The 9,913-nt window shown below is 41.0% G+C and overlaps 1 protein-coding gene across 2 annotated transcripts in view; it reads left to right on the forward strand.

Moving 5' to 3' along the window:
* SLU7 (SLU7 splicing factor homolog (S. cerevisiae)) overlaps nt 1–8,404 on the forward strand; it is an 11,108-nt gene extending 2,704 nt beyond the window's left edge. The window contains exons 5-15 of one of the 2 annotated variants that reach the window (XM_010134323.1): nt 646–711; nt 2,491–2,538; nt 3,016–3,147; nt 3,421–3,518; nt 4,925–4,992; nt 5,175–5,314; nt 6,038–6,199; nt 6,606–6,710; nt 6,867–6,941; nt 7,193–7,297; nt 8,152–8,331. In XM_010134323.1, the coding sequence (XP_010132625.1) occupies nt 646–711; nt 2,491–2,538; nt 3,016–3,147; nt 3,421–3,518; nt 4,925–4,992; nt 5,175–5,314; nt 6,038–6,199; nt 6,606–6,710; nt 6,867–6,941; nt 7,193–7,297; nt 8,152–8,331 (1,179 nt within the window). Of the gene's footprint in view, nt 1–645; nt 712–2,490; nt 2,539–3,015; nt 3,148–3,420; nt 3,519–4,924; nt 4,993–5,174; nt 5,315–6,037; nt 6,200–6,605; nt 6,711–6,866; nt 6,942–7,192; nt 7,298–8,151 lie in introns of both variants that reach the window. The other variant, XM_010134324.1, reaches the window with a different exon arrangement.
* Nucleotides 8,405–9,913: the final 1,509 nt, after the last annotated feature.

Genomic DNA, 9,913 nt, shown 5'->3' on the forward strand with positions numbered 1-9,913 from the left:
CTGGAGTAATTAAACCCGTCTAGACACAGTCCTGTTGTAGGCAGGAGGATTGTCCTTGGCAGTCTCCAGAGGAATCTCCAGTATCAGTGGTTCTGTGACGTCAAACACATACAAAAACGCACGTGCTGCTTCAAAATCTTCCTTTAGATGCTGAACGTCGGTGCTTCCATGATGAACCATGAATGCTTGCGGCATCAGTTGTGAAGCACCTTCAGCACGGAGGTTTCTGACTGGATTAAGCGGCCACGATAGTAAACCGTGGTTGCTGTTAAACACTACTGAACTAAAATAAGCTCTTTCTTAACACAGGATGAGTGTAGCAATGGGTTAGTTAGTTAGTTAGTAGTTAGTTAGTTAGTTAGTTAGTAGTTAGCTCTAGTAAACTGTTCTGTTCAACAGTATGATGTGAAGTAGCCAAATGGCTAGTGTACGTCATTTCCTTTCCTTTCAGCTCAAACCAGTGTGGTAAAGCACTGGAGTAGAGGAGACACCTTCCAGGCTGCTGATTTTCTTACAAGTGCCCAGAGAATCGCAATCCCATTTTTGGTAGTAATGAATACATTTCAAATGACAGCAGTCACAAGCGAGGGCTACGATAAGTATTTCAGAGAAATACTAAAGCCAGTGTGTTTTCCTGATGCACAGGCCAAACGTACGCTGAAAGCCCAGAAGCTTCAGGAGGAGTTAGCATCAGGAAAGCTGGAGCAAGTGGTAAGTAAACGAAACCCCAGCTTATTTTTGTTCAGGTTACTTCTGCTCTCTGGTGCTTTTACTTTTTATACAGGATCTGCTCTTGGGTTTTATGCCTTTTGGTAGCTTAAAGATTTTCCCAGCACCAGCGTTTTCTGTGTCACATTCAAGAATTTGAAGCATGTTCTGTCACGAGTGTTGCTTTGTTTTCCCTTTATAGGCAAAATTCTGTGTGATTATTATTCTGGGCCAGAAAAGCTTGTTTTCCGTGTAGTAATTTTGTTCAAACACTGAAATGCTCTTGTTGTATTTGAAGTCTGTTATGTCTGACCAATGTTGAGGTAATGATTATTATGTGACTGTGGATCGTTTCAGTATTAATTGGAAGAGGAAGGTATTTTCTTCACCTTAAGCCAAGCTTTTTTTCTTCTTCGGTTGTTGCTGTGACTGTTTGCTCTGTCTCTGGTTATTTGAAGGCTGAGCCTACATATGTCTCTCTGGCTTATAACTGCAGTTTGTATCTTCCACTAACTTCCACAAGCTCCTCTTAGATTATAGGCAACAATTTTGATAACCTGTGGTATAAAATCCTAATTTTTAAGACATTTCTGGTAATATTCCAAGTTCATAAAATGAGGAAGACAAGAAGACTGTTACTGGTCAGAAGTAGGGGATTTTAATCAGTATTTTGAGAAAAACAGCAAGCTAGACTACATCCAACGGGGCCTCCATTTTCCAGAGGTTGTCACCTGGCATTTTGTCACTAGATGGCAGAGTGAACTTAATCTCCAACCCAGCACAAATTACAACATTCTGCCCTTCCTGGTAGAAAAGATTCTTTCTCTTTTTGATGTGTGTTTCACCACAAGTCAAGCAGTGTTAGCTTCCATTTACTTATTCCCTATAAAATGGAGCTGTAAGAAGAAAAGTATGTTTGAAACTTAAGAACTGGCTCTGATGGAGAGGACCAAGGCTGGTCTGCATAGTCAGTGCTGGCCGATTTGCTGGTCAGTCTGCCAGGACTCACAGCTCACAAAATTACAGCGTCGTTTGGCTGGAAGAGATCTTTCCGATCAAGTGCAACTGTTCACCCTGCACTGCCAGGGTCCTTAAACCAGTCTCTCAGTGCCACACCTGCACGTCTTTTGAACACTTCCAGGGATGGGAACGCTGCCATCTCCCTGGGCAGCCTGTTCCAATGCTTGACCACCCTCTCTGTATAGAAATTTTTCCTAATATCCAGCCTAAACCTGCCCTGGCACAACTTGAGATGTGTCCATTTTTACTGCTGCAAGTGTTCTCAAGGTAGAGGCTAAGCAGGTTTAAGCAGGAAGTTCTGGCTCTCTGTTTCTCCAGGTTGTATTATGGGTTCTGATTGATGCTCAGTATTCCTGTCAGTCCTGACTAAATACCTGCATACATATGTTAACTTTTTTTAAGCTTTCAGAGTTGAAAGTTGGTTATATTTGCACACTATGCAATATTCTAGTCTAAACCATTAGTGTTCAAAGGCACAGCAAGCTCTAAACAACAGTGACAGTTCTAGAATTTGCTGTTCTTGCAAAGCCTTGGGAATGTAGTTGGGAATGAGGTGAAACACTCTCCAACACGCGTCTGAAATAGCAACGCTTACAAGCTCTTCCCTAGAACATTACGCGGCAGTCTGTCCATTCTGTGCCCCAGGTAAATTGTGTTTCGCATCCAGCATCATGCGCTGCTTCGATTGCTCTTTATATCCCTCCCATCTCTCCCTCTCCACTCTCTGGTCTTCTCTGTTGATGTGCTCTTTGTTTGCTGCAGAACTCCCCAAGACACCAGTGGGGAGAAGAGGAACCAAATTCACAGACAGTAAGATGATTACGCCCTGCACACGCTGTGTAGATAGTGCATTAGTGAAACAGGGGTGGCACGAGGGTTTGAACGCCGGGTTTGTGCCACTGTTCTTTCAGACAGAGGTTGTTGGATTTCACAGAGGGGGGTTGGGTTTGTTTTAATTCCTGCATGTTGTCAGACCTTAGAGATGCAGACAAATAACAGTTTTTAGTGTGTTTAGTATGCTTTGCTCAAGATAAGTGGGTTTTTAATATCATCTGTTACATTTTTGTAACTGTTTCCATCTAAGGAAGTGGAAATCCTTTAACGAGTATTTCTGAAAACTGCTGAATGTTAGATTAGCATGACGGCACGCTTGAGGCCAGGTAAACGATGCTAGCTTTTAACTACAGGGATTGCAGGGTTTTTAATGAAACCGCTAAAATCTGATTCTTGTACTTGGCTCTAGAGTGAATGTCCTCTTTTATTTAGAAGTTTCTCATCTCTCCTCAGGAAAGAGATCATAACAGTGAAGATGAAGATGAAGATAAATATGCAGATGACATTGACATGCCTGGGCAGAACTTTGACTCTAAAAGACGTATCACAGTTCGAAATTTACGTATTCGGGAAGATATCGCGAAAGTGAGTAAAGATTCTTTACAGATGTTCTTCTGTACTCATGAGAGTTAATTTCAAAAAATTGTGCACTTGATTATTAACAAGTTTCCGATTGGGTCTCGGAGTTCGGAGGTTAAGGTCCGTTCTCAGTTCTGTTCCTGCTCATGTTACAACTTTGTCAAAGCCCTCTTACACAGGTTTAACTTTAAAATGTCTAAGGTGGGGGGAACAGGAGTAACTTCAGTTCTTTTAAAGTCGTAAATATTGACTATCTTGTATGTTGTTTTCTTTCCACAGTACTTGAGGAATCTAGATCCAAACTCTGCTTATTATGATCCCAAAACAAGAGCAATGAGGGAGAACCCGTATGCCAACACAGGCAAGAATCCAGATGAGTAAGTTATAACAGGGTCATGCTTGTTATCCAAAAAGATTCTGTTAAAAATGAGATTAATAGTTTTGTATTTTACCTGTACGTCCTTATACTAATTAATCTCTAGTCAGTTATGGATAGAAGTAGTAGTAAACATGGAAAAGATTGTTTTATTTAGCAGCACTTTTTTAGTATATAAAAGTGGTGTTTTAGTAATACTGGGCCTTAATCTGCAGGGAGATGTGGACCACCTTTTAGTGTGATGATCTATACAAGGGTTACATCACTCGCCTGTATCTAGAGGCAACACCTGTAAAGTATTTCTGTAACCAGACCTTGAACTTCATCCCTTGTTTGTTGGGTGGCCTTCAGCACTGGAGACTGCTGCGGAGCATCTGTGGCACGGAACTAAATGCTTGAATTAGGAGCGGGAGCTCCTCACGTATTAGTGCAGCCTGCACAGAAAAGGTCTGAAGGCTTTGGCACTGTCTAGACAGACAACTTAATTAAGGAACGCCATAAGCTGGCTGTTGGCTCCAGATGAGGCAACCTCACTTAAAACCTGAGTCAAGCACTTGAGCTCTGACCCCACACTGACCTGCGCAGAGCTGTGGACTTACAGAGTAGACAGGCTGAGGGTAGAAATATTTATTCAGAGTACAGTAGCTGGATTAGCTCACTGCCTGAAATAGAGAGGCAGTGGCTAAATGCTGGCAAATAATGCTCTTTCCACCTCTCCTTGCCCCCAGCTAGAATAATGCCAGTCAATTCTTTTTTTAGGTGCAGATGCTTTCGCGTCTCTCTACAGTCATAATTTGACCTTTGTTGAATTTCTGTTTCTGCCACAGCTTTGCAGACTCTAAATTTTTCAGAATGGCTTTGGGGAGATAAAAAGAGTGGAAAATTGGGTGGTTACCTTCACTTGCTTTTCAGCCTGTATTTCCTGTACTCTTCGTGAATCTCTCCAAGGGGTGTGCAGAAGTGACTGAGAGCAGTAAAGCTATTACTGTGCTTTAAGTCAGTAAAATACACTGGGTCTGGGTGGGAGGAGGGATTCACAAATCCCGACGCTGAGAACCTCCATGCTAGAATGTCACCTACTGTTTACGCATATTGATTGTGCAGTTAGATCCAAGTTTGATGCATGGTGCTCAGTATCCCAGACAGAGCTTCAGGTCTGTGTCGCAAGATGTTTGCATGTAAATGTCAGCATCGAGTGTTCCGAGGTGCCATCTGATGCTTTCGTGACTCTGTGAGGAGCCTAGGCTGTCATTTCACGGACTGAGTTGAACACTCCTTCCTCTCCCTCCGTTCTTAACTCTCAGGGCACGAAGGAGAATTTTTACTTTCCTACTGGGGTTTTGTAACTGTATTTAAAATGAAATGGTGGTACTCGAATACTAAGAATCATCTTGTTCTTTTCTGCAGAGTTGGTTATGCAGGTGACAACTTTGTTCGCTACACTGGAGATACCATTTCAATGGCACAGACACAGTGTAAGTTCATTTTTTTTAAGGAAATGGATGTAAAAGACTTAAATGCTTCTCTCTTGCAAAAGAGAACATTAAAGTCTTTAGACTGAGGCTTTCTTTCAAAATATTGCAGAATTAAAGGTTGTAATTTGAATGCGTATGCCAGTTTTAGAATAAATACTAGGTGAAACCTCTTGTGTACACAGTGTTTGCTTGGGAGGCTTATGACAAAGGCTCTGAAGTTCATCTTCAAGCAGACCCTACAAAATTGGAGCTACTGTATAAATCCTTCAAAGTGAAAAAAGAAGATTTCAAGGCACAGCAGAAAGAAAGCATCCTAGAGAAGGTAACAGACGTTTGGTTTTATGTAGTAAGAATTCTGTTGAGTTTGAAGTCTGGGCTCTCTTCCCGTAACTGTCAGAATTTCTCCAATGAAAAGTGTGACAGGAGTATGTAGGAGGAGCGGGAATCTAAATTTTTCTTTTTTTAAAATAATTCGAGTGGTTGAAAAAATTATTTTACTGTTTAAAAGTTGTATCTTTTGGAAAAGACACAAATAACAGTCTCCCAAAATTATTTCTATACTTTTCTCTTAAACGTGGGCAGCAGGATTTTCAGACTTGAGTTTTGGGTGCAGTCTTCTAGATAAATACTTATATTTTCCAACTCATTTCTTGGACAGCAGACAAAGAACTAAATCCATTTAGATTCTAATCTCGTCAACATTCCACTTTGGAGGAGGACAGGAAGTACAGCTGTGGCTTTATCAAAGCCTTTGGGTTTGCTCTGAAAAGTTTTCCTGCTTCGAGTGAGGAATATCACAGTTGTAGTCCTCCGGGCATAAAAACCAACCAACCAAAAAAACCAAACCAAAACACCAAAAAGCTCCTCCAGGAGGAGCAGGTGTGTTTCTCTCTTAACTATTCACTAAAAATTAAATGTCTCTATCCACCTCTTTTGTGTCATCTTCAGAAAGTACTGAAGGTGATGTTTTTGAAATGTGTGCTTCGCTACGTAAAAGGTGGGGGGCGGTCAAAACTATCATATGTCATTTCCATTTGCATTTTAGTATGGAGGACAAGAACATCTGGATGCCCCACCAGCTGAACTGCTGTTAGCTCAAACAGAAGATTACGTGGAGTACTCTAGGCATGGAACAGTCATCAAAGGACAAGAGAAAGCTGTTGCTTGCTCTAAATACGAAGAGGATGTGAAGATCAACAACCATACAGTAAGCCCTAGCTTATGTTAAAATTACAAAAAATCAGGTGCCTTCCCCCTGAAAGGAACGAGGTGTGGTGCGACACAGTACGGTGTGATTAACAGAGCAAAGAGGAGTTTCAGACTGTCGTGACTGCAGTGTTACGTGAGGACTGGCGATGGCCATCTTAAACTCCAGGGGAAGTTTCTGTATTTCCCTTCAATTTTGAATATGAGTTGACCACATCCTGTTGCTTTTCTCTTTTTTTGAAACTCTACCTGTACGCTAACATTAAACTGCACAAATTTCTCTAACTTTCCGCTCTGGATTGTTTGAGTGATTTACCTACTGGGATACAGCCTCAGGAATCAGTTGCAGCTTGCCTCCCAGGGGAGCATCGCTACGGCCCTCACTGCTGTGGTGTCTTCTCTTGCAGTGCATTTGGGGTTCCTACTGGAAGGACGGCAAATGGGGTTACAAATGCTGCCACTCATTTGTCAAGTACTCATACTGTACAGGAGAAGCTGGGAAAGAAATTGCTGTAAGTATTGTCTTAGTCACTTAGAGTAAAAACCATTCCGTCATCCTACCTGCATTTTAGATGGTCTTGCTTGCTTTTTTTGTTTTTTTAAACTTTTCCTTCCCGTTTCCAAATGTGCTTAGTAAGCAGGTCTCCTTTCTCTCCTTGCTCATACAGAATGCTGAAGCAAGCTTACTGGAAGAGCAGCCCAGGGAGGAAGAACACATGGCAAAGCCCAAAACGCTGATGGAGGTAGGTCATTTCCCTTTCTCAGGAAGGCAGGTGTTTTTCCTCAGCATCTTAAGAGATGGAAAGATACGTGTAACTACAAAATTATGTAAGTATAGTAAGTCTGACAATTACTAGACTGCATTATTAGATTAACATCTCTACTGAACACTAACGTCTCAGATGGCATTAATAGACGGTTGGGATTTAACAGCTTGAACGTTACTAGTGTTGACAAGTGGAATCTTAACAGTAACTGGTTTTCCACCTTACAGATCCACCAAGAGAAACAGAAAGAGAAGAAAAAGAAGAAGCACAAGAAGAGCTCAAATTCAGATAGCGAGGGTGAAGAGAAAAAGAAGCAAGAAAAACTTAAAAAGGTGCGCTGTATCCTGCAGTGGGTTTGTGGCAAAAAGGACTTGAAATACCTTTTACAGCACTGTTGGTTTTATGAAGTCTGTAATGCAGTTCTTGTGCTACTCCGTCGGGTGTTCTTTGATGCTAATTTTGAACTTGAGCAAATTTAAAATGCTGTTAGATGTTCTAAAGTACATCCCCTATTTCTCAGGCAAACATGCAATAAATATTTAGTTTTGCAAGACTTAGTTTAGATGATTTAGAACACTTCCTGTCTAGGCACCTATTACAGCTGTAGATCTATAAAAAAAACCATTGCAGAATGCAGTGATTTGTGTATTGAAAAAAGATGGAGAGATCAAAGGCACTGTCAGAGCTAAACTTAGCACTTTTGATCCCAGACCTAGGCCCAGTTCACAGCTGATGCAATAAATCCAGCAAGCTGTCTGCCAGCTGCTGCTGAACAGCCCTTCCGCAAGCACAGCAGCCTGCCTCTGGGTATTCGGAGCGTGAAACTAAGGGGAGACCATCGTTAATCAAAGCATTGTCCAAATGCAACTTCTTTTCACCAGTAGTAGTTTGAGGAATAGGATAACACGTCTTTCAAAAAGCATTTAAAAGAAAAAAAAAAATGCTCTCTGACTGGAAAAAGAAAAAAACCAAAACAAAAACCAACCCAACCCCCACGCTGGCTTATCCGCTCTTGTACTTGCTGGATCATCATTACATTTTAACTAAACCCAAGGAGTTTGTTACTTGATTTTGGCAACTAGCAAGCAATAAAATGCTTCAAGTATCTTACTCGCCAAATGCCATTTTACCCTTTATTCTGCTTAATTTTCATTGTGGGTTTTTTTTTTCTTTGCTTTCATTTTAGGCACTCAATGCTGAAGAGGCTCGTCTTCTCCACGTTAAAGAAATCATGCAGTTGGATGAGAGGAAGAGGCCATACAACAGCCAGTATGAAACCAAGGAGCCAACAGAAGAGGAAATGGAAGCCTACAGAATGAAGCGTCAGCGGCCGGATGATCCCATGGCCTCTTTTCTTGGACAGTAGTCACGGCGAAACCATTCCGAGACTCGCGACTCTTTTCGTACTTGTTTACAGCTCTGTAGATACTTTTACCTTCCAGAGAGCTTTTCCTGCACCAGAGAAGACACTGAATGTTTCTCCTTACAGACGTGCACAGCCCAGTACTTGCAGCAGTTTTATCTGTGTGTGTATGTATATGTACGCAGTCACAAATACATATGCACACATACGTATATAAAATGCGATATATGTTAAATACACACAACTGCTCTGTAAAGCCTTTAACAGGAAAGATCTGCTGCCGGCTGGGATTCTAGATTTGTTTGGCCGACTAATATATGCAAAAAGTCATGATACATTCAGGAAAACTGACCACTCCAATGGTCAGCAGCTGTCACTTGATGTAGGACAAAAATTATTGAAAAAAGGATTGGTAGAGCTACTGAAGCCTCGTCTTTGTAAAGGGGGTTGCCTGCCACGCGGCTTTGAAAGAAATGTCTTCTTTCCTCATCACTTTTGTAGTAAGTATTTTGAAATGTGAGAATTGATTGCGTTGTACAGTTTTTGTTGAATTAATATATGTTGAATGAAATGCTGCCCAGCCATTTTAATGCAGAGGTTAGGAGAACTGAGTGTGGAGCTTTTAAGTTCTGTTCCGACAGATGTTAACATATAAATTTCCGTTGCAAAACTCCGAGCTCTTTGGTTTTCTGTTTGATAATCATCTTACCCATATTAACGTCCAGAATCCTGGTACGTGGTGTAACACCCCGTGATAATGGGAAGCAGCACTGCTTTGTGTTTGGCAATACGAGCCCTTGAACTGGGAGTTTTCCCCTTTCACTATCAAAAGTTGAAGCAATGGGTGAAAAACTTCACAGCATGACTTTACAGTTGGAAGGCTGAGAATTATTTCTGTTACGGCTTAAACTGTCTTACTAAACATGGCTTTTATAACTGCATTTAATGTGGCTGTATTAATGGTAGTACGAGGAAGACTCCGTAATCCTGTCTGGTCTTCTTAAAATTAAGAACCTGATTAAAATTTGCACTTTCTAAACAATGAAAGAAGTTGAAATTACTGGAAGAAAATGAAACAGTACATTGTACCTGCAGCTTCCTCCTGTAAAGCTGGTTTCTTTTTTCATTAGGTTTTCTCCGAGTCTGCTTCCCCTTTATTTTTGTTGCAGAAATATGAATTCTGAATGTAGAGTTTATTTTATCGGATTTATAAATCTGACTGCAGACTTTTTATTTTATAACACTTGATTTTCAAATCCTCCTAGCACTTGCAAAAAATATAACCAACCCGTGAGATCAAAGATCTGGGGGTGGATTTGTTAATGTAACCAAGTCCCGGGAAGGAAAAACTTTAAAGAGGAGAAATTGGCTTTTGCAGAAATTACTTTTATGTTTCCACAAACAATGTGGATTTAGACAGTCAGAGGGGAAAAACTATTAGCGATACAGTTTTCCTTCTGCTGTCCTAGTGATTCGCATTCCAAGTTTCCACATCAGCTCATGTTTTGACCTTTGTACGTTACGGATAATTTCAGGGGAAAACTGCTCTTGTCCACAAGTAATGACGTAAAATAAACACACATTT

The sequence above is a fragment of the Buceros rhinoceros genome, unplaced genomic scaffold, assembly GCF_000710305.1.
Source record: "Buceros rhinoceros silvestris isolate BGI_N320 unplaced genomic scaffold, ASM71030v1 scaffold23704, whole genome shotgun sequence".
Lineage (NCBI taxonomy): Eukaryota > Metazoa > Chordata > Aves > Bucerotiformes > Bucerotidae > Buceros > Buceros rhinoceros.